General features: G+C 40.4%; 1 protein-coding gene across 26 annotated transcripts in view; it reads left to right on the forward strand.

Annotated features, from left to right (window-relative positions):
• TSPAN4 (tetraspanin 4) overlaps window positions 1–25,300 on the forward strand; it is a 411,890-nt gene that overhangs the window by 257,061 nt on the left and 129,529 nt on the right. Inside the window, exon 1 of one of the 26 annotated variants that reach the window (XM_053944949.1) lies at window positions 6,415–6,480. The exons of the other annotated variants lie outside the window; for them this stretch is intronic. Within the exon in view, the coding sequence (XP_053800924.1) occupies window positions 6,466–6,480 (15 nt within the window). The 5' untranslated portion in view covers window positions 6,415–6,465. Of the gene's footprint in view, window positions 1–6,414; window positions 6,481–25,300 lie in introns of those variants that run through there. 26 annotated transcript variants of the gene reach the window in all.

Here is a 25,300-nt window from a genome sequence, read left to right on the forward strand (position 1 = left end):
TAATCAAATTAGAGTAGAATAATGAGGAATAAACCCAGATCATCAAACCCCCTTTCCCCTTGCCTTCCCTTCTTCCTGAGCTTAACTTTATTCACAATTTTCTCTCTCTCCTCCCTCCAGTGGCACAGGGGTACGGGCAGTGGGGGCTGTGGTCAGTTCATCACATATTGTCTCTGCTACTCCTTCCTCCTCAGGGAGAGGACTCTTCTTACTCTTCCCCTGCTCCAGTGTGGGTCCCCTCTGGGGTCAGAAGTCCTGCCAGCAAACCTATTCCAGTATGGGTTCCTCTTTCCATGGAACCACAGGTCCTGCCAGCAGCCTGCTGAAGTGTGGGTTTTTCATAGGGTCACAGCCTCCTTCAGGCATCCACCTGCTTCAGCATGGAGTCCTCCAGAGGCTACTGGTGGATCTCTGCTCCTCCATGGGCTGCCGGGGCAGAGCTGCCTTACCATGGCTTGCACCACAGGCTGCAGGGGAATCTCTGCTCCTGTGCCTGGAGCATCTCCTCCCCTCCTTCTTCACTGATCTGGGTGTCTGCAGGGCAGTTCCTCTCACATATTCTTCCTCTGGCCCCCATTGCACAGGGTTTTGCCCCCTCTTCTTAAATCTGCTATTCCAAAGGGACTACCATCATCACTGATGGTCTCAGCCTTGTCCAGTAGCAGGTCCATCTTGGAGCTGGCTGGCATTGCCTCTAGGGGACATGGAGGAAGCTTCCAGCAGCTTCTCACAGAAGTCACCCCTGTAGGCCCCTGGCTACCAAAACCTTACCACACAAACTCAATACAACACCTTTAGGCAAACATGAAAAAGGAGGATGGGAATCAGAGAGGGAGGGTTACTTAAGCAGTTCTTGGGTGAGTTCCCAGCTCTGTTCACTCTTGTTTGCCCTCAGGCTAACAGAGCTTTCCCTGTACAGCACCCAACAACCAAAATTCTTAGTGGGGGGGGGTCAATCGGCTAGCAGCACCTCCTCAGGAGAAGGACCCTTGGACTGATGTCCTGTGTCGCCCTGATTTTTTAAGATTTTTCTAAAGCCTTCTGAGTTTACATTCTTGTAGAAAACCTCACGCAACTTCCTGTAAACAACCTATTGTTTTGCATTCCTTCATAGAGGCGGAGAAATTTGATGTACTGGTAGTTTGTCCAGTGTCGTTGGAGAGGTGGCATGTTCACCCTCCAATCCACTGGCACCTTTTGAAAACTATAAATGATTGGAGTCAGAAGAAATAAATTAGTCTCTTCATCGTGACCGTAGCTGTGGTGCGTCGTTTTTCCTTGTGTCCTCTAGTGACAGTCCTGCTCAAAGATTCTGGTTCTCAACCAGCCCTGTGAGGTTAAGTAACTTGCCTAAGTATCAAAAGGCAGCATGTTCCAAAGACAGCTTTCATATAGAATTTGAACATGATGAACAGGCAAGTGCTTGTTTCACGTTTGCTGTTGGATGTAAGCAAAGTAACCTCAGCGCAGCAGAACTGCTGACATTGGAGATCTAAGTACTGACATTGATCCCAAAGGCTCGAAAGAGTGCTTGGCCTGGCACCTCTCCTTGCATCATTTTTCTGCACTTTACTGAGGTCATTTGACAGGTTGATCTGAGTCACAGTCTCTGCTACAAAGAACCTGAAGTGGTAGGAAGAGTTATGAATCTGCACGGAGTGTTGTCAGCAGGGTTGTACTTACAGACCCGCATAATCACTTCTCCCTCTGTTTCCTGGGTACAGACACTCTCTTTGGTCTCAGACTTTGCAGAGAACTTAAATTCATTCCCATGGAGAAAAATACACAAATGCGAAAAATAGAAAAGTATCTACTTATCCATAAGACAAATCAATAGGTGTCATTAGTAATAACAATTCAGCTTTGCTGTGATGCTGGCAATCTCTTTATCTCCAACCTGGATCAGAGTGAATTCAGAGGCACGGGGCTGCACTGTGGGTGACAGTGACAGCATTCTGCTGCCTGGGCAGCCTGGTTGAAAAAGCAGCCTGAGAGATGTACATGCTGTGTCCAGACTGGCTCTGGCCAGTTTTTCAACCTGCCACTGCTTCCTGTTTTTGCAGGGTTGTGTTAATATTTGTATTTACTGACTTTCTGTCCAGATATTTAGATACTGGTACAGACTCCCTTCAGTGCTGCTCTTTCTGATGAGTTACCTGCTATATTTCAAAGACTTTTAGAGCCAGAGAATATATATTTTAAAATGTGCTTTTGATCAGGGAAGCAACTAAGTAAAAATAACTCCATTCTGATTTCAGAATGGTTCCCTAGTGGATTTTCAAGACACTTGATTATTTTGACAAATAGCAATCTTTATGCTGCTTCTCCCTGCAGACCTTATAAAAACTATGGAAGGGTGGCCTGCAGTCTTTTCTGCCTAAAGCATCTGATACTTTAACTCCTAGACACAGTCCTGAATATGCAATTTGGAGTCTTTATTACCTGTGCTGCTTTTAGAGACAGGAGAAATGTAACATGATTTTCCCAGTCTCAAAACGATATTTCTGAACTGTCACGCGAGGAAGAGCCCATCACTGAGTTGTAAACTAAGCAATAACAGAATGAGTGCAGTCTCTCTGCTGTCACTTCTCTGTAAGCTGACTGCTCTGGTGGTGAGCTCTTACTGACAGCAGAGCAGGAGGGTCTGTGCTGTGCTTTTTTTCACTCCTGCCACATAGTGCTTAGGCATGCTGAGGCTTAGCTGCTGCACTGCTGTTTTGAGATGGAACTGAAATGTAAAATCTCAGTTTCAGCCTGGATTTCAAGCCCTGTGAACTTGAGACTTCTTTGATATGAAGGGTTTTGTTTGAAATCCTAGCACAAGTGAAACAGAGCTGTGATGTCCAAGGGCCTTCTCAGTCTGAGTCTTGGTGTGAACCTTCTGGTTCTCTATGAGCAGAGAGGCACTTGTGTCTTGTTGGCAGCAAATCTGAATCCAAGACTTCCTGAAACTATTAATAAGTGCTCATTTAATGTGTCTCTGCTAACAGAAGCTGGGGGCTTTTTTCCCCTCTACTGATTGAGCAGATTGTTTCTGAGAATTTTGCAGGAGCTGGGGGAAAGGCAGGAATGTGAATCCTACTGTGGTTTGACCCAACTCAACACTGTAACTGAAAGTGCAAACCAGGGCAAAATGATGTGAAGAAGATGTGGAGAGGAACTGTTTGCTTTAATTTTACCTTTTGTGTTGCCCCTAAACTCTGAACTCAGAAGCTGGTTGGCAGCTTGTTCAACATTTGGACATAACAGAGGATCCATGCCTCTTGGACAATCCAGATTCCTTAAGAAGCATTTCCTACAGCTGGTCAAAAATGGTTTTTTGTTCTCATGTGCAGCCTCAATATAGGTCAAATTAATTTTCATTTACATTTTATATCCTAAGGGTTTTTTTTTTGAAAAGGTGTGGGCATAGGGATTTTTGTTACACTAAATTGAAATGTTTCCTTTTGTAACTGTGGCTTCATGCTTTGCTGTATTCAGTGCAAACCAGTAATGAAATCTCCTGTACAATTTTGCCACCTTCCTCTAACAGAGGAACACTACTGCCCCGGTACTCTTGCATCTATGTGGCTGTGAACATAAATCCACTTCAGACCATTATAGATACAGAAGGTCCATCAAGCTGAGATGTGTGCTTATTACTTAATGAGTATTTAGTCTTTAGGGATTCTGACTGTCCTGATGCAGGGATTTGGAATCTTCTTCTGGGAGGAGGCTTCCAGGTCTCGGCATTTGGATGACACTTGGTCCCCTGATGTAACTAGTGCTACTTCGGGAAAGTGGCCTTGCTCATTTAAGGTGTATTCAGGGAGCAGACTTATGAAAGGAAAAAGATCAAAATAGAAGCCACTATTTTTCTAAAGGAGCCTCTGATTTGGGGTTTTTATTTTGCCATGATCATAACAGCCTATGTATCTGCTTCTCAGTTGTTCTTTAAATTTTAGGAATTGTTGGATTTTCAGAGAAATCAAACAGAAGACAGATTTTCACTCATATCGCTATATAAATATCTGAAAGGAAAGGGAGAGGAAGAGTTAAAGGAAATGGAGATGACATTATAGATTTGATTCTGTCACTGCTATTCACTAGTATATTTTTCCTGAAATTATAGAGAGTCCTTTTCAGTTTAGTACCACTTGTTTCAAGGTGAAAGTTAATTTAACAGCAAAACAAAAATAATCTGAGATCCATTTGATGCCAGCTAATTAGTTTAGGTGAAAATCCCAGTCAGAGACTGAGACCTCCTCAGACCAGGCTTTCTATACCTTTAATAGAAAATCAGTCCTTAACTCAAAAGAGTTTGCAGTAAAAGTGTCAGAGGAGAAAAAACCAACAAAAATGACAGATGGAAAAGTGTGCAAAGAAACAGCAAGCTAATAAAGATTAGCATAATAAGCAATGCAATGAGGTTACTGTAATGCTCAGTAATTACAGACAAGTAAGAAACTGATGGGTGGTGAATTTCTTATTTTCTGCTTGAAAGTAATTGAATTCTTTCCTGCTGTTCTCTCTGTGTGCAGGAGTGTATTTTCAAAGCCCTTCCTGCTTTTTGGGGTGGTAACTTCACTACCTGAGCATGTTTCCTTGGGCTGCCAGATACCTGGTTTGATGGAAGCTGTACCTAGAACCATGAGTGCTCTAAGTGTGTAGAAAGCATTTCCCAGTATGATTTCATGCATCCTTTTGAGGCTCTGTTTCAGCTTTTGCATATTTTGCCTACTTACAAGTCAGTGTTTGTGAAGATACGCAGAGCCTGTTACTATTGGGAGAGAAGTACCTGGAGTGATGATGCAGAGATCAATGCTGCCTACTCTGAATGCAGCCCTCCTTTCCTAGTTGCATTTGGTGGTGTGATCTGCCAGAGTAGTGTTCTGCTCAGAAGGCAGCAGGTCCAAGAAGGGAGGCCTGTCCAGTAAATGAGGCCAGGCTTGTGAGCGACTGCAATCAAAACATGTTCTTTACTCCACAGACAGGAGGACAGATGGCTCTGGAGTTTATGAAATAGGTAATAGTCTCTTGTTGAGAGAAGCACGTTAAATGTGTCAATCAACTACAGCTTAGAAAGCCCCCATTTGACTACTTGAATAATCAGAGCAGGTTCTCCCAGGGCTGACAAGTTGAAAATCTGTCATTGTTGTCTCTAGGGAGTTTGAAGTACATGGTAGTAACAAACTAAGAGGGCATGTTTTTAGGAAGAAAATGCAAGTATGGTGATAGTCTGTGGGTTCTCTGTTTGTTTTTTCTACCTTTGTCGAGGTTGGGATTGAAGGCATTTGGGATGATGTTTCATGTTTGGACTTAGATGTTTATTATTTCTTATTAGTGAAACAGCCTCACAGCTGTGAGTTCTGCAGTCTTTCATTAGCAAGGCACAAAATGGCCAACTATCTTTTGTTACAAGGTCTTTTGAAACTAAACTATCTAATTCAGAAATGACACTTAGATTATTTTCCTTTTTAACTCAATAACTGATCCTTCGAAGCTCACAATGCGGACCTTTTTGTCTAATTACAAAACATCACCTAAACCCATGAAGAAGAAGGTGAAGAAGAACAACCTACTTCCACCCTAAAACTTCCATCTTGCTTCATATTTATTTCTATGTTCTAAAACCCTAAACTCTAACTTTTCTACTTTGTGATATTACACACTTTTAACCAACTACACACTCATAATCTCAGTGCTATTAATCAATTTTGGAAGTCTTCTCTATAGCCTTAGGTCAAGTGCAGTGCTCTCTTGCGAGTCTGTGCCTTTCAGCATAGAGAGTTTAAAATTCTTAGCATCTAGGATTCCAACAATAGTCCTTTCAGTATGTATGGCTCTGGGATGAATGTTCTTATGTCTATATGCTCTGCTGTTATCCTAGCAAAGCCTGACCCCTGAAATCTCAAGTTCCTGCATTCAGGTTTTAAGTTGACCTTAGTTCCTTTGAAGTAAAATTGGCCTGCACTGGTTTAGTGTTTTCCTAGTCTCCATGACTATGCAAACTGTGCAGTTTTTGGCTGTGTGCTGGAAGAGCTTTTTTCTTATTTCCTTTTCCTTTTCCGTTTCCTCTTCCTCTTCCTCTTCTCCCTTTTCCCATTTCCTTTTCCTTTTTCCCTTTTCTGTTTCCTTTTCCTTTCCTTTTTTTTTTCTTTAGAGAAAGAGGGAAGGCTGTTATCCTCTATTTTTGGTTGTATTTTTGTACATCTAGCTGATAAGTTCTAGCTCATTCCATTATTACATCAGAGACTTCCACAGCTGGAACCTCTGTCAGCTGCTAAGCTGCTGCTCTTCACAAAAAGGAACATTTTCTGAAGTTCAGCAAAGTTATAGATAGGAGTTCTCAAAGGAAGCCCTATTGTCTCCAAGACAGGAGTAATTTTCTTTTCTCTGGCAGCAGACTGTGTCTTGGCTTCAGGTACCTGCCTGCCTGCCTGCCTACCAGCTCCCTGCAAGCCAGAGCTACATGAGACACACAGCATGCAAACTTCACAGGTCAAAGTCATTTGAGAATTTCCTGCTACTGTAAAAATCACATCTATACTAGAGGTTTTCTTTCTCACCTTCTGCCATGTGAATGTCTATTTTATGTAGTTCTTTTTTAGGACACAGTTTGGGCTTGTTTCATTCATGACATGAGTGTTGGGGTGCAGTGAAGGCACCTGAGTGCCTTCACACAGCAGGCTGGGCAGGAGTCTGGCTGGGCAGGGTGTATCTCCCCCTTATCCCAGCAGGGCAAGCAGGACCAGGTTGGGGAAGGTCATCAGGGTCAGCTGGGAGTCCAAATCACTGGACACATCTGTTGTGATGAGAGTTGTTTGAAGTCTAGCTGAGAACACAGGTCAGGTCAGGACCACATCCAGTGACACTGTGCAGGTCTGTAGTGGTGAGTGAAGCAGTTCTGGGGTCCAGTTAGGAAAATAGGATGCAGGGCAAGGTCCAGATCAACATAGTCTATTGCCTGGCACAGACACGGCTGGAGCTGGAGACAGGCACATCTCCACAGCAGCTGAGGCAGTGACTGGGGGCTCAGGGCTGAGCCTGTTGGGCAGAGGCTTGGGGAAGGCCCTAGAGGAGTCAGGGTGACTCAGACCTTGGCCTTGTACTTATATTGCAGCACTTTGTGTTGGTAATAGCTCAGTTTCATGCTTTCTGTGCTTCAGAGGCAGGAAGAGAAAAGATTCAAAGCAAATTGTGGGGCCTTTGCAGTTGGTACAAACTCCATAGTTGTCCAGGGGACAGGCAAATGCTACTCTCACACTGGAGAGGGGATCATTCCTCTACAGGGACTGCCAGCTGGCCACATCAGGGTGTTGGCAGAGCTCTGCTCTCTGAGATGGACCTCAGATTGTCAACTGGAAATTTATGTAAGTGAGCTGCTGTTCCTTTCATATAAAACAAACCTCCCAACAACAAAACACCTTCCAATCTCTTCTCTTGCCACAGCTGGGATAGTGTGACTGACAGAGCTCTTTTTCAGCCAGCTGTGGTTTGAGCATTGCTTTGAAGTGCCTTCATGTGCTGCTGCAGCAGCAGCTAAAGTTGTTCCTCTGTTTCCATTTATCCTTCCTTCAGATGTAGGAATATTTATCTAGCAGCTGAAAGCAGCATTTCTGTGGCTTGCTGCAGGGGAAGTAGAAAGAGAGTGTGTGTGTGTGTGTGAGTGATGCCTTGTTGGGGATCCCTGGTAGCTTCATGCTGCTGTAGGTGTTGGCTGTTTTGGCTGACTCTGAAGGCTGATGGCTTTAGCTTTATTTTTTTTTTTTTTTAAGAACCATTCAAATCTTCTTCCTATTCAATCTCTTAAGAAAGAGAAAACACACTCCAGATGTGTGGTCTGTGGCAGAGAAGAATCAGTTATAAATGGCTTGATTTCCTTTCAGAGTACCTGCTTATGCATAATATTTCAAAGAATTTTGCAGGGGCATGAGGAGGCAGGGGGCTTACCCACACTGTTTCTGTAGCACAGAGACATATTGGTCTTCTTCAAGAGTGAAGTGCTGACCTGCATTTTGTTGTGTCTCGCTTGGGAGCTGTTTGCACAGGTTTTACAAGCCTGAGGTGAAAGGAAGCAAACTATTGTCAGATAACCTTGAAAGAGACAAGGTTACAAGCCCAAGGCCGGACTGCATTCACTACTCTGCATTTTGAAAACATTACTTTTTCAGGGTCCCCAACAAATCTCACTTGTCTTCAGCATTGTTTTTCATGTGAATCAAGGGGTGGGGGACAAATAGAGGAGCTGAGGGGAAAGTAACAGTCTGTTGCCTGTGAACCCTGCTCTTCAGTGCTTTTGCTGGATCCATCCTCAGGGTTACCAAAGAAAATCACCTTTATTTTGTTTTTTTGAAAGTAAAGACTTGTCAGGTAGAAATGTGATCTAAACCAACAGTTCATTCACACAATAAGCACTGCACAGCAGTTGGTGTGTGATGAGCTGTCTGAGCCCAGTGTCAGAGGCCAAAAACAGGAAGTAATCCTCCATCTGCCAAGAGTTCAAGGCGGGGAGGATCCCAAACATGGCTATCTCCTGATATGTACTGCAGAGATGGAGAAGAAAACTGGGCAGGATCCATGGGTGGATCTGAAAGATGTTTTCTTGTGTTTTACAGGGTTTTCTTTTGTTAAAGGAATTGTGCAATGAAGTCTTCCTTGTGTTAGCTCTAACCTGATTATGAATAATGCTTGGTAATGCAGTCTTGTTACAGGTACAGTCACAGGTCAGGCTGCATTAGTCATAAGAATCTCCATTCCAAGCCTAATTTAGCTATTCATTGGGAATAAAGAGCTTAAAAACCTCCATCCATTGCTACAATTTAAAATAAAAATGTCTGTTAAAGAGTAATGATGTTGAATAAGAACTGTACTTTCACCATCCCTATTGCTTCAGGGTCTTGAAATCATGCTGGTTTAACTGAATAATGCTATTGTGGTCCAGTGTTTTTATCATCATTCAGTGCTTTTAGATGGTTAACCCATGCATGCCTGTTGGGCTTAAATTGCCCAGTTCAGGATGCCAGGCAACCTCAGACCATCATGGGTAAATTTGTCTGTCTCTGTAACACAAAGTGGAATCATCATGTTTTCATTTTGTTGACTACCTCAGAGAGGACTAGGTATCCTAAAATGCAAAAGGTTATACAGTGATGTTCTTTCAGTTTCTAAAACATGAGGTAATGTTAAAATTATTTGCACAGAACATGGTCTGAGTGGTTTCAGAAGGAGGTGCTACTTGCTTTTGCAAAGTGCAAGATGCCCTGTCCTTGTGGAGAGCTACAGTAGTACAGAATCTAATAGGCAGGTCTGGTGTTTTTGAAAGGAAAATTAAGTTTATCAACAGAAATACCATTGGGAGAGGTCCTTTATGCTTCAGAGGCGACCCAAAGCACATGTCAGATACTACCTGCTGCATTTGGCTTTTCCTGCTTTGTAGCACCTGTCATTTGAACTGGATGCTGGATCTTTGGCTAGATTTATGGGAGTATTTTTCTACCTTTTATACAGCAGCAATGTTGCTTTCCCTTGTGAAAATAACTTCTCCTTCAAACATTTGCTCCTAAGAAGTATGCTTGAGGCACTTAACAGCTACCTCATATTTGGGAATGGCATTTATAATGCTCTGTTATTTTCTTTGGAGTGTGGAACTATTTTTTAAAAGGAGAAACTATAGGTGTGACCACTTCTAGTAGCAGTGCCTGAGAGATGAGAAGTGTGTGCTTGTGTGTGATGGTATGCCAGAGGGAAGAGCTTCAGCCCAGAGGCATCTTGAGAAACCAGAAGATAGTCCCAGGGAGAGACCTCAACAAGAGATGCAAAATTCTGCTTTTTTGGGAGGTTAACTCTGGTACAGGCTGGGAACCAAGTGTCTGAGTAGCTATGCTGCTGTGAGGGCCTTGCAAGCTGTGAGGGACATTACACTGAATGTTGGCCAACATGTGACCTAAATGTGAATAGGTGAACCAAATGATGGGCTGCATTTGACTGTGGCTACCAGATTCAAGGGAAAATATCCCTCTCTATTTGAGACTGGTGATGCTTTGCCTGGCATGTTGGGTCTTTTTTTGGCTCTCTCTTGAAAAAAGGATGTTAAGATACTGAAGCAAGACCCATAGAGACCTGCTGGGATGGGCAGGGGCTGAACATATGAATTGTGGGTAGAGTTTGAGAGGAATGGGAGATTCCATTCCTCTCAAACTCTGCTGAGATCAAGCAGAGGACAAATCAAATAACAACCCACAACTATTTAAAGGGAATAAGAAAAATGCCACAGCCAAACCCTTCCCATTAATTGCAGGTGGTGGGTCAAGGGTGCAGTGGCCAGAAGTGGCAGCTTGGAAGCTTCAGCTACTTAAGATAAACTTTTTCATTTGTTTGGTACTGCAGCTCTGTAATAGCACCAAACTACAGTTTGGTGCTGAGCTCTGGAGATCATGGATCTCCATTCTTGGACGTTTTCAAAACTAAGGTACAGCAAGCCATGGCTGAGCTTATCTAGTGTTGGCAGTAGTCCTTCTTGGAAAACGACATTGGCCCAGAGACCTGCAGAGTGCCAGCCAGCACCTCTGCAGGTTGTGCAGCCCCCAGTTCCCAGACAGCCCCGAATCTAGAGAGCTGTGGTGAATTGGGGAGGAGTGACATGGGAATCGTGCTCAGCTTGGGCCCAGAGCACTGAACTACTCAATGGATCATGGATTCTGTTGGTAAAAGGGTGAAGGTTTCTGTTTATCTCTTGGCATTTCCCCCGTTTTTTTGACGTGAGCCATGCTTGTTGCTGCCTCTGGATGAGACTTCATTAAAAAACACTCAGCTAAAAATAGACTATACTGATCTAGAGTTCCTTGATTCACCTGAGAGTGTGCCCTGCTTCCACTTCTTGCCATCAGTTGTCCTCTTGCTTTTAATTAAATTTGGGTTTTATATTTTTAAATATTTTTTTCTCTCCTCTGCTCCCTTCCCTGAGAATTTCATGTCTGTATTAGAGGACTGTTTCTTCTGGGCTTTAAAAAGCACAAAGTTATTAGCTGATACATAGTGTTTTCCACTGGCTATGATAAACTGTGGTTTCTGTTACTCAATCTCTAAAAGTTTTCTGGACTTCAGTGCTTCTTGAAACTTCCAAGAGACTGTCTGGTTCAGTGATAGAGTTTAGAGAGTGCCTTGCCTTGCTTTAGTGTGGCTGTGCTCAAGTGTTTAATGGTGCTTGTGACCAGCAATTTCAGGTGAAGCAAAAATCAGTTTTTCTGGTTATCCTGACTGGTTCTCAGTTGGTTAGATTACTAATGTACTGTAAGAAAAATTGTATCTTCAACAAAAATAAATAGGACCTTATTCTCTGCTTGGTTAAACTGCCACAGCATGGTTGATTTCAGTGAGGTCATGATGGTACAAATTACATCATCCTTTTAGGTCTTTTTAGGTCTGTGTTGCATGTGGGATGGCATGGGGAACAGATAAATATCTTTATTATCGTGGAGCAGTTGCTAGAGTCTGTCAGGCAGAACAATTTGCTGCATTGTTATAAGCTGGATTAAAAATTGCTGAGAGAAATGCAGGTAAGTGCTAATAAGAAGAAACTTGGTATGACTTCGGTCTGTTATTTTCCATTAAATTTCTCTATTTTCTTAATAAATAATTGGTATTATTTCATATCTGGAAGAGTATTATTTGTCAGCTCCATTAAGTATTTGGAAGAAGTGATAATGAAAACAGAAGTTTTGAGATCCATTCAATAGTTGGGAAGATAAATATTTTAAAGAAACTTGGAAGGGTGAATAGGAGTAAGAATGAGAAAGAAATTAATCATGGCAGAATCCAAGTGACTATGTTTGGTAAAGTAATTTGCACTGATGTTTGAAGGAAATGAGTAATTTCAAAAGTGGTAAACAGGATAAATCAGATGGTACATGTCTACAGCATATTATGGCAATAGAAAGCACAAGGAGCAGTGCAGACAGGTTTTGTTGAATCAATAATGATTATTTTGTTATTTATAATAACAAATATATTACATTTTTATTTACGATAATTGTTTTGTTGAAATAATAATAATAATAGTAGTAGTAATAATAATAATAATAAATCCCATAATAAAGTGGTCAGGACTTCTCCTTTATCTGCCTTTCAAGTAAGATCTATCAAATCTGGTGCTGAAGTCTCTGATACCACTGGGCTTTCACATACTGCATGTAAAAATATGGGAGAGGAACTGGAGGGTCTGAAAAATCATTTCAGTTGTGAGCAGCATGGTTTAAGAATCTGGTAGAATATGGTGAAGGAGAACAAGTATGGCAACATGAAGGGTAAAGTTAGAGAAGAGGGAAAGGAATTCTTTAGGCATAAATGAATGAGTTTTAGAAAGCATGAGTTACTGGGGTAAAAAAATATCCTTTTCATCTGCGAAAGTCTTGGTGGTGTCATCCTGGTAAAATAAAGCTGGATGACTGAGAAGTAAAGTGTATTTAACAATTCTGCAGCACCTGGGAAGTTACTTAAGGTGAATTAAACAGTTTGTGCAAAGTGAGTTCAACGGCAGAGTTCAAAATGAAGGCAGTAGTTAAGCCTCAGAGAAGAGTAAGCAAATGTAAGATGTGTACCTTGCCATCTCCACATAGGAATTAGTTCAAAATTGAGTCTTTGTTTCTGACTTTTGCCTTGAGGGCACTGGGTCTTGCCTTTCCATGAAGAGGCAAAAATAATTGCAGATCATTTTCCATTCTGGAACACTGTGACCTACCTTCTATAGATTTGGTAACTTAAAATAACTCCTAGCTCATTACATGCACTTTAATGCTGTCCCAGTCTGTTAACACTTCTTGGTCTCCACAAACTCCAAAGAGGTACTTGCTGCTGTATTAAAAATATCACATTGGCACTTGGCATTTATCCTGAGTTCTCATGAATTTTCACACACTGAAAATTGTCTAGGAGATGTCAGTCTACTAAAAGTATAAATATTTTCTTCTGAAAGAGATGATGTGTTACAGCTTTGCTTCATATGAAGTCTTTCTCTACATTCGTTTTGCAGTGTGGTTCAGAATGACTTTGTAAGGGACTAAGAGAATTAACCACCTATTCTTCACGGTTTCTGCATTTAATCTTTCGGTTTATAATATTAATCAGCAAGTTTCTTGCACATACAGAAGGTTCAGAATACTACAGTTTTTTGCTCTCTCAGACAAAAAGTATATGTAAGCAGCCTGAAGTTTAGAGTCATAATTTAGGCACTCTACATAAATGATTTAATTTCACATGTTACACTTTATTCTGCCTTATGCCTGTGAAATTTTTGTATTGCTGTTTTTTATTTGTCCACCCAACTTTTCAAAAATTGTTTTGTCATTTCATTCAGCATTTGTCATTTTAATTTCAGCACATTTCATAATCTTTCCTATTCAGGGAGCTACATCTGTGTCCAACTGAATTCTGTGTGAGGCGCTGAATGACTCCAGCAGAATCTAACTTAAAGAATGGAGGCAACCTCAGGGCCTCCATTGGTAGAAATGACGTTCCCCTGCCAAAATAGTTGCATTGCCAGTCTGAAACTGATTGCTTGCGGAAGAAGTGCTCTCAGCTGCCTTGGATTGCAGAAGAACAGTGTAAGATAATTAGTTACAGAATTTCAGCTGGATTCAGAAGGATCTCTGGTGACTTTATAGGTGAGCTGAAAGCAGGTTTGAGTAGATGAGGTTATTCCTATGCTTGTTCAGTCAAGTTTTAAGTATCTTCAAAGATGGAGCTCAGTCTCTCTGTCGGCCTCTTCCTGTGTTGACCACTCTCCAACAAATTAATTTGTCTTTATTCTGTAAATACATGACTGCAAAAGAATGTATTGTGCAGAGGAAAAGCTTGATCTCAGGCACTTGAAAATCTAATGAAAACAGAATGACTTTCTTGCTGTAAACCAGTAGTAACAAGCTGGCTATGAGGCAGTGGGAAATGCCACAATATTCACAGTATCTTAACTAATTCATTGCTGCAAAATGGTCTTCTTGTTCCATCACCATTTATCTGGATGAAGGAATTGAGAAAAGGTCTTTGATAATTTTTACAGTCAATATATTTTTTCCCATCCATTCTACAGAATCACATAAGGGTTTAGAGAGGGGGAGAAAGCTCTTGCAGCTTATACCTGTTGAGGCAGAATCAGCAAAACCAAAGTATTCTCCACACTATGAGAACCTTCCCCATGATTATGGGCAAATCTTGAATTTGACGTCTTAGACTTTTCATGCATGTCACACAGCTTGGAATTAATTTGAAGTAGTTGTTGTTGTCTTTATATCTACTGATGTTAAAAATAAACAGTGGACCATCTAATCTGATCGTCTGTATATCCCATCTTGAAGAATTTCACCAAAAAGCTCATGCTTCTGTAAGTTAGCTGTGAAGTGCCTGAGGCAACATGGTAAGAGGCCTTCTAGGTGTCTTGCATTTGCAGTTCCTCAGTGGCCCACAGGAGCAGGGGGTGCCTGATCTAATGCTGTCAGTCACTTGAATTTTTTTTATTGTTCTTGTTCAGCCATTTCAGCAGCTTGCTTTCTTCTCCTTTGCAGACTCTCAGGCAAATCCTGAAATCTCTGGCTTTTGCTTACATCTCCACTGTACATTAAATGGCCTTTCTTTTTATACAACTTAGAAAAGATCTGCTTGCAAACCTGTTTAATGATATTACTCGTTAAGCCTGATTAACGGTATCTTTAGCTTGTGGAATTATTGGGTTTTTGGTCTCATGTACATTACTTCATTAGCATTCACCATTTTGTCTGAAAAGTGTTAAGCATGCATTATTATGGAGAAAAATCCAGTGTTGATTTCATGTGTGATCCTGTACAAGATAAAATATTCCTGGTAAGATGGAGACTTGAAACCCACAGCTAGAGATGAGAGAGAAAAACTGAGGATGAACCTTATCAATACTTAAAAACAGCACTTAGGGGCCAGGTTTCTTCCTGGGGGAAAGGAACCATGTGAGTAAAAAAAAAAGAAAAATCTTTAATTAAAGCCAAATAACAAAAACAAACAAGCAAAAATCCTTGATCTATTATCTCTGGTTTCTTTGTATGCTTTCTCTCTATTCTGTTTATAGAATTTCCCTACTGCCCTTACTGTGCTGCAAGATTTCTTTCTTCCTGAGATTTGCATTTAGAATTAAATTTTCCTTCCTTCTCCCATGTGCATGCAGGAAAGCAAACATTTTTATTGCTATAGCTGGTGATATCTGCTCATCAGTAGGATGTGAAAGGCCTTTCATATTTGGTTTGCTATTTTTTGTTTCCCCTGCTACCTCTCCTCTGTGAATGTCAGATTTTCACCTGCCAGAATGGGCTGGTGGAAGAGAGCCTGCTTGAGGGAATTGTGATGTGGATTGGGATTGAATTCTGCATGCTAAAAACTATCCTGCAACCCTGGAAAAAATCACTCCAGGTCATTTCCAGTGCTGGAGTCCCTTCCCTTCTCTAATGCCAAGAGTAGCACTGGAGGAGATGGCATAGTCAATAAATGTGTTCTCCAACTCAGAGAGGATTTTGAAATTTTATTTCTGTTCAGGAAAATAGCTGTGTAAAAGGTACATGACTGTTATTTCTTGGACTGTGTTGCTTGTGGCGTCAGAATTTGAGGTTCTGAATACAAAGAGACATTCTTTTCTTATGCATCTTAGGAGACCAATGTAGCAAAATGACAGTGTTGTCCTCATGGAATTTTCCTGTAGTACTTGCAGTATTAGCTATTTTTCATAAAATCACAATTTTTACATGTTAATATTTCAGAATATTAGTTTTTATTTTTTCTGTGAGCACTTTTTAAATTTTGTTTTCAAGAGGAAAAGGTGTCTCTCAAATATCACACTTTCTAGAGTCGCTCAAAAGTTCTGGAATATTCAGACTCCCAACATTCCACAAAAGAAATGCATCTTGAATTTTAATCCAGCCTCACAGTTTTAGGAATGTGATTCCTGATTTCTCTATGTATAAGGGAAAAAGTATTTAATTGAGCTGAATTTTATTCCTTTTGTATCTACAACAGACTAGAAATCTAGTGAGCTGACTCAACCAAAGTCAGTTATAAATCAGAAGAGAGACTGTGGGAGGTGGTGAGGTTGCCCAAAGATCATTTCAGGTATAATGGGAAGTTGTCAGGACTGCCCGTTACCACTTTGGGTCAGCTATATGACTGATAATGTGAAGGATTGGAAGGTGCTATATATTCTTAAACCTTCAAGGAGAAAATGTTCAATCTTCCAGAATCAATTACCAACTGTCCTCTCAATTAAGAGAAGTTGAGACAAGTGAGGGTAATGTTGTGTCACTTTTGTGACATTGTATTTCTTGACGCAGTAGCAGGATGACAAATCCCAGTGGTCAGTTCCATCTTCAGCTGTGACCTGCTCCAGGCAGGGTGATGGTTGGAGTCAGGAGACAATAAATTCAAGGAAGCTTTTAGTTGACCCTGAACTTTAACATGAATAAATATTTTAAGCAGAGGACCCGCATCTGAAGTGAAGTGACCAGATGCTTTGCTGACTATTTGTACACACTGGTTTTATCTTTCTGTGGCCACCTTGCATAGAATAATATAATTCTTGGCCTGCTTATTTTCTTTTACTATGTGATCCCTGGCTTAGACTCAACTGTTTCAGAGATTTGTTTGATCTCCACTACAGTGGTTGGGATCCCTGAAAGTCGTTAGGACAAATTCATCTCTTGGATTACCCACATGCCTTGTTGCCTTTGTCCTGCCTTGACTAACAAGTCTTGACAAGTAAATTATCAGATCAATAGCCCTTGTCAGACAAGGCTGATGGAGAAAACGGGAAGCAGCTTCAAAGCATGAATGGTTTATTGTCTCAAGAAACATAGCAGATCTTCACGGATGTTGAACCCAATTATCCATATCCTCCTTGGATAATGCTAAGCTGTTTCAAGCTAATTACCCAGAGTTTACACCAATCTGGATATGAATTTCATCTGGTTCTAATGAACTTCTATTCTTTGCTGTGCTCATCTCAACTGAAGTGAATTTCACTTTTGAGTTAATGTTGGTTTTGTTTTAATTACATCGCAGCAGACTAATTGGATGGCTTGGGACTAGATGCTTAATAACTTGATATTGCATATTATTGGTGCTGTCATTTAATATTAGAGGATGAAAGAAAGTTATGACTAAGTACAGAGGTTTTGGAGCTTATTCTTCCAGGAGAAGCATCCTGGATTTTTCCACTACTTGGCTTGCTCTCCTTTGACTTAGTAGCTGATGGAGCTCTTAGTAAGGTCTATAAAAAGATTCACATTGATTTGAACGAAGCTTTTATAGATGCTGATTTAGGTCTCAATTTATAAAAGTACTTTAGCAGGTGAATAAATAAGTTTTCCTATCAAGAAAACTTAAGTATATGTTCAAAAAAAAGCACTGAAGCATGAATCAAGACTTAAAAGGGTAATTTATTCATAAATGCTTACTTTCCAACTTACCAGAAGAAAATACAAAATCAATTTAAGGGTGGGCTAACCTTTCTCTTTTAATTTTTACTTTGTAGTCATGACTGATTTAGCTTTCATAATTTTGCTATGAGACATTAGGGAGAAACCTCAGTACTTATTTCCAGCCTGTCTGCTTCTTCATTCACTAACAGCTTGTATTTTTCAAGTCTGCTTCTGTTCTCCTTTACTTCTTTTAATGTTGGTTGAGTGGCATTTGATCTATCTAAACTGAGTGGGAGTATTACTGCTTAATTCACCAATTAAGAGATTTGTACCCACCAACTTCAGAGAGATGGCTCATGTTACACAGTTTGATGTGAGATCAGAATCAGGTCTTTGGGCTACTGGGCCTCTGTTTGAGCTCAGTCTTGCATTTAGCAAAGCCCTGGCAGTGAAGTTTACTTTTGAGAACTACCAGGGAAGTCCGTGGGACTGCTCATCTCCATCAAATTTAACATGCAGAGATGTTTTTAAATGTGATATTATCTTCACAGAAGAGGACTATATTCAGTGCCTGATTTTTGCAACTTACAGATAATTTCATGTCTTCTAATGATATTCCAGTGTTTACTGCCTCTGGCAAAGCACGTAATTATGTTCCTAACTGTTCCAGTTGCTACTTCAGCATCTCTGTGCAAAGTGCAGATGGTCTGAAGGGAAGGAAGCAAGTGAGAAGACTAAGAGCGGCACATTGCTATGCTCTCATCTTTATTTCTTTACATTTTAGGTGGAACTTTAATGGTTTAAATGGAAGGTCTTATAGTAAATCCTTTTTATTATTATAAAGTAGTTAGTTATAGTTATTTTGTTTAAACTCACTTAGGTCTTGGAATGACTGTATTACTAGCAGTTATTAAGCTATTGTTGGAAAAAATGACAATAAAAAATTGCCCTACTGCTTTGCTTTCTGCACTTCTCTTAGTCTAAACTAATAATACCTAATGGGTCAGTTATGATTTTTGAGACTCACTAGATCAGCACAGTGCAATTTATTTAGAGTTCTGGAAATAAACTATATTTTGAAAAAAATCTATTCTCATCTGGAGGGAAAAAAGTAATGTTTTTAGTCATGTGAACTTTAATAACCTTTCTCTTAAATTCTCATCTGCAGCTTAAAACTTACAATGCACGTTGAAACATGAAGATACAGTTAAGTGGAACTTCAAGTCCTTCTATACTTCTCAGCTTGATGGAGTTTACATTTTGCCAAGGCTGATCACAAGCTTATGTTGCAGTTTTTTAACTTAGATTGAAGAGCAAAAGCTCAGCTTATTTGGCAAGTGAAACATTCCAGTCTCTAGCTAGAAAACAATGAGACTTTAAACAGACATCTAAATGCTTTTGTTCTTATTTTGTTAGATCTTTTTTAGCTGTGCTTTGAAACCATCAACTATGAGTAATTTTTGTTAGCAGAGACTCTGCTGTTACCTATGGTTCCAGGAGCTAGAACTGCAAGAGAAACACTAAACAGATTGCAGATAATACTCTGAGTTTTTGACAATCTAATTGCAGTTAATAATGCTGATAAGCTGCAAGTCTTACAAATTATTAGAAACAGTGGAATTTGTAGTTTTACACAGATAGTGCTATGCCAGCCATACATCATCTTTTCACTGGAGTGACTTTATTACGTATGACTCTGTTGCTGCTGTATTGTTTTCTGCTTGCCATGTCATCTGTACCTAAGAGAGAATCTGAATCTGTATTTCTAGGCTTCCTTAAAATTGTTGTTGTTTGGATGCACTAACACAATGGGAATGTGAATAAAACATCATGCAGATGCATTTTCAAGTTTAGGCAATTAGAGTAAGAAAGATTTGCATGTAGTGCCACAGGGCTGTGACTGAATAGCAGACAGCTATTTAAATGTTCTGGAAAAAATGTTAAAACTCACAGGCATAAGCTAACTAGTTTAAATGAGATAAAATGCTGCACTGCAGAGTTATTTCAAATAGCAGGAAATATGAAATGCAATAGCACACCTCCAGAATGTTCTCTCTTAGAGATTATTGGCAGGTAACACACTGAATAGAATGCAAATGAATATGGTTGTAATAGTAATCAATAGATTATTGTGTGGGTGTAGAACAAATTTACTGTTTGGATCACACATGGTGATTCTGCACCATGTACCTATTGCTCTTCTTCTGCAAGGTCCCATTTCAGTGGGAAGCCACAAGATCTGCACTCAAATGTGTGTTGAAGTCACACCCAACATACAGCTCAACATATGGATGTGTTTCAAACAGTGTTTTTCACCACTGTCTCCTCAGTTATAGCTGATGTTGGAAAAATCTTTGCTTTTTGAAATTATGGAAATTACTGAACATTATCCCAGCCCTGTATGAAAGCAGTGTTGATCTGTGAGCTGTTGTGGAAACACTGTTGTGCCAGGGAGAGGCTGTGTCCCACATGAGGTCTCAGGAAAGCCACAAGGTTGTGCCTGTGCCTTTTGACCCGAGTGCACCAGTGCTGGGAACGTGCACTTGGCAGAGACCTGAACACGTTTCCCTGAATTGTCATTTTGTAGGTGAGGTCTTTGGTGAAGGTAGGCAGAGAGCGAGTTTGGTTAGCATTCATATGTATGCAGCTATATGGCTGCTCAGTAAGGATGAAAGAGGAATTAGGTAGAAGCTAAATAATTAGGAAATTAACAACAAAGCACAAGAAATGCATGACAATCATGTATTGAGCCCTAGTTTTAATTTTCTGAGTCCCCAGGCCAGTTCTTTTTAACCACAAAATAATATTAATGTCTATTTTTTTTACAAAACATCTGGTTTTTTACAAGATAGACAGTATTAGAAATTACTCTTGTGTGGCACATTGTAGCATGAGTAATAGTGAAGCCTCTAAGACCTTTTTTAATATGTCTTTCAAAGCATAATGGGAGCAAGAGTAATTTTCCAAGAAATTGTATATTCACTGCTGTTACTTTACTTTTCTTTCAACTGTTATTACTACTGAATTGAGGGAGATCAAGCCTGTTCTCTACCTTTTTTTCTTATTACATTATAAAGCAGCAGTAGCTATAAAATATGTGCACTAGTATGAAAAAACACCCCAATGTTTAAAACAGCCAGCAAGGAATCATAAACTGGAATGCAAGATTTGTATTTCTGAGAAAGGAGCTATTGTGAATTAAGTCAGTTTTATTTATGAGACTTATTAATTTGAAATATAGACTCGGTCAGTGTACTGTGGTTTTCATGGACAGCTACTCTCTTAAGAGACAGGGTAATTATGGTCATAAATATTGTGTGTAATCCTGATGGTTAGAAAGGGGAGGAAAGGTTAGAAAGGAAAGGCTGTGAAAGGATTTTGAGGGGGTGTGCTGTTGCCAGCAGGGGTTTAACACTCTGTTTGGAAACCTGATTAGAGGTATGAATGCAAAAAAATCTGCATCACCAGCAATTCATTACTACAGATTTCTTCTTACTAAGTGTTTGGGGGAGAAAATGCTGTTTGAAATGGGTCTGCCTCAAATGAAGGCAAGGTAAAATTATGCTGTTTTTCAGAGGTTCCCAGTGGAGACTGGCAGAGCCCTCGTGGGGATCGCCCAGCGGGAGCCTGAGGAGCACTGTGGGCTCCTTGAGGGGCCACAGCAAGTGCTGGCTGAGGCCTGGTGCCCTGCAAATGTAATACGGTTTTCAGAGAGGCAGATAAGTTTGTTCAGACCTGGCTGAAGGCAGTAATACGAATTGGTGAGTCCCTAATCCAATAACTTCAGCTCTGGATTCAGTCCCGCTGCTGCTCTTCTTGCTGGCTCTAAACAGGCCACTCTCAATCTGTGTGCAAAACACGGAGGGAAGCTTTTGAAGTAACTCCCTGCCACATGATGGAGATGCCTTTCAGAACAAAGCTGCTCCTCCTGCACGCAAGGCATTTTGGCAACAGGAGGCCCTGATGGCCCTGCCCACCCTGCTGCTGCAGTGGGAGCACTGCAAACCACCTTTGCTGTGCTCAGTAACTGTCATACTCAAGAAACAGGTGAGAATGAAGCTCGGCAGGAGTTCTATCTGTGAGTGCATATGTATCTTTTTATCCCTGAGGTGTGACCTTTCTGTGATCTCCAGGTATGGAGATAGCTGCTGTGTTCAGCTGTTGCCTCAGGTACCTGTCAGCAATCAGTGTGGCTGTTGCAGCATCAAAAGTGCTCATTGCTGAAAGCCTCCTTTTGTGGCTGTCATGTTTACCCCTACTGCCTGCTACACAGCCATAGCACAGATGTTTTCCAGATGCATTTTTCCAAGTGTTTGTCAGAAAAGACTGTGTACTGGGGAGGAGTGGGGGCTACAAATACATCAGAATAAACCTATGCAGGAGAAAGGGCATTGTAAAATAAAAGTCTGTCTATGAGAAGGTAGTCACACAGGAGGTGCTGTAAATCTGACTTGTAAAAAGAAAAAAAAAAGGAAAAAAAGGAAAAAAAAAAAAAAAAGGGGAAATTTTAGCAACCCTTGAAGCTCCCTACAGTAATGCTGCCTCTTCCAGAGGGAGGTTGTTTTTTCCCTTGTTCTGCTGGTGGGATGGCTTTAGTATAGTTGGACCATGATGGTATGATGCTCCCCATGTGCTTTATCCTTGCATTAGTGCTGCTTTTGGATGGGTGTTTATTTGGCGCTAAGTAAATGCTCCTTAGAATATGATTTATTTACACAGCATGTTACTTAAAAACTTACCAAATAACCTTCAGGGGATAACAAAGACTTGCTGCTGCTTTAGACTTAGGATTTGGTTTGAACTGGTAACCTGCATGTGAGTGGCTCCTGTGTTTATCAGCCTTTTTCACGCCTTTTCCCTGGCTTTTCAAAAAGGTAGGAGAGAGAGCCATGGTGGGCTCTTGCTAGTTGACTATCTCCAGTTTCAGTTTGTTGCTTCTTCAGTCTTCTCTTGGCCCCTGTGATACCATTTCATGCCAGATGTTTTCTCTCAAAACGAACATTGGTCAGTGTGGTGCAGCTAGGTTGTGATGCACAAGGAAATGGAGATAGGGGAGCAGTACTGGTTCTTAAGGTGCTTCCTGAGCAGAGCCTGTCAACAGAAACCTGCAATGAGGAACCTGCCACACAGCCTTTAAAATCCCAAAGGGGAAGCAGCTTCAGTCAGAAGAAAAATCCTCCCTAACCTGCTGAGTGTGTGACAGGTTGTTAATGGCACTGTCCTCCGATGATGCAAACGTGTACGAAAGTGCAAACTGTAGCACAATAAATACTTCAAATACAATCTGATTAACTGCTGGGATCAAGCTGAGCTTTCTCACACAGGTTAGTATTACAAAGGGCTGTTTGACATAAGAGAGTACAACAGTTGCTGACTCAGCATGCTGACAATGGTGTGGGTAGGATAGGGATGAAAGAATAAGGATGACTGAAGCTCATACACCTGATGGATGGAGGCAGAAAGCTGGGTTAGTGCTTATGGCAATCCTGATGGGGTGATCTTGTTGGCTTTTTGCTCTGGCAGTTCTTATAGATGTTAGCAAGGGAATTCTTGGAAAGAGGAGATGGGTAGCAGATGCAAGGCTAATACTTATTAGCCTTACCTTGCCTTGTGTTCTGCCAAATACATGCAACAATGGCAAAATCTTCTCAGCTTGCCTATATGTTATACAGGTAGCATATCCATGTGGAACTGAATGGGCCTGGAGTGACCCTGTGATGGTATTTGGGGAATGGACTCTGAGACCATCAGTTATCTTTGCTCCTTTTCACCTCCCTTTTCTATACCTACCAAGGTGAGATTAAAATGCCACATCACATCCAAAGCCACCTAGGACAGCAATTTCAAGGTGAAGCATGACTTCATGAGGATAGAGAGCTTTATACAACATGGGACTAAACACTGCAAAACTGAAAGTTATATGAGCATCTAAACAACAGCTTCACTTCCAAGCTTCACTGAAGGCACTCACGTTTCAGAAATTTGAGGCTTTTATAATGAATAAACAAAATAATAGGAGAAGGGCAAACTACTGTCCTTATACACCACTTACTTTTGCCTTTGAAATTAGAGGAGGGAATTAGCTGTGGTTATAGCTAGGCAAAAATTGAAGTTTCCATCACAGTGGGAATGCTTGCATTTCAATATTTGAGTTTGTTCCAGGTTGGTACTAAAATGTGAAATAGGACATTTTAACATAGTGGGAATTCCAAAATTCTCCATTTGATTTTTCTTTCATTAAAATGAAATACTTGAACATCTTTCAGGTTGAAAATGCTTAATTTCTATTATTGCTTGGCTCTGCAGTATTTCATTTTGAGCCTGTTTAGTATTTCAGCTACATACAAGATGAGGGTTGTAGTTAAGAGGTATGATGTGTTTTCCATTCTCCCTTTTGGGTTGACCTGCTTTTCTGGATTGCGTCTCCAGGGATTATTCAAAATTATGCAGTTTCTATAGTATATCATTCACATCCCTCAGAGGAAGAGCTGCATTGCATTATAGGAAATGTAATCTTTTGAGCCATTCAGTTTATGTTAGAAAATGTGGGCCCATACATCAATTCACAAAAATCAACATGCTGTTAGGAAAAGGCAGTTTAGTAATTCCTTAATGCAAGTTCAAAGAAAGATTTTTGGTTAGATCACACTAAAAATAAAACTACAAACACCTTTTGGGGTAAGGAACTCTGAATGAAGTATTTTACCTGAAGTTTCCTTTGATGGCTGTAGTAATAATGATTAATGGTTTTCAGTGGTAAATACTGGGTTTGTGAAGTTGCATATTTGATTAGCAAGCTCTAGTATTCCTAAAATTTGTATTTCTAGAAGTTTTGTTCACTGACTGAATGAATAAACCCAGAGGTCTTCCCTCTGCTGATGACTGTACAGATATACCAGTCATACTATGAAATTTTCCCATAGAGATTGTCTAAGTGCTTTTCTGCACTTTGCTAATGCCTTCCAAGATGTACGAGGTCACTAAGATTCAATACTGATTCAGGTTACAACTGTCAAACCGAGGAAGACAAAATCTAAAATACCTACTGAAAAGGGTGCAGGGATAGTGAGGGTAGTGGTAACCTGCACTGGTCAAGGTTTTAAAGTAGTGAGTGCCCATGAGATTGGTTAGGGAGAAGTGTGGAGAGAACAGCTGCATCTGATTAGGTATCTGGTTATCTACCTCATGTTAGCCTTGTTAAGCAGCTTATCTTAGGTATTAGTGTAGTCAATTCAGTGAATGTATAATGAGAAGCATTTGGGGATGTCTTTAAATTATTTTCACTTAATTTCTTTGAGGGTTTTATTTTTGTTTTGTTTTGTTTTTTTTTTTTGTTTTTTTTTTTGTTTTTGTTTTTTTTTGGTTTTTTTTGTCTAGTTTTTGTTTGTTTGTTTTTGGGTTTTTTTTTTTTAGTTCTTTTGTTTTGCCTGTGAGTTGTCTTTAAACAAGACAACTGGCTGACAGACACAGGGGATGATAGTGGATAAAATAATCCTTACAGCTTTTCAGAGTGGCAAAAGTAATTGGGATGAGGTTTCCCTTAACTAACTCAGTCCAGTATTCTTTGTTTCAAGTTGTCTTTGAGTGTTGTGCTGACACCAGTTTTCAGATGAGATTAAAGAGGGCTTTAATTTGAAATGAAATGGGTTTGTCACTGCCTGTGTTGTCAGAGGATTTCCTTCTCATTGAGTTTTTTCTATCTTTTAAAAGCGTAAGTCTGAGGAATTTCTTTCCACCACTGTTATGTCGCAGATATGCTTATGCTTGTACTTGTATATGGTAATTTTTTCTGAAGGTTGTCCAAGGTCATTGCTCTCACAAGGCAAACAAAAACCTACTGCTTCCCTCTCCATGTTTTGGGAAGGATGAGGGATGCTTTGCAAGCTTCCTTATGT

The sequence above is a fragment of the Vidua chalybeata genome, chromosome 6 (assembly GCF_026979565.1).
Source record: "Vidua chalybeata isolate OUT-0048 chromosome 6, bVidCha1 merged haplotype, whole genome shotgun sequence".
In the NCBI taxonomy this organism is placed as follows: domain Eukaryota; kingdom Metazoa; phylum Chordata; class Aves; order Passeriformes; family Viduidae; genus Vidua; species Vidua chalybeata.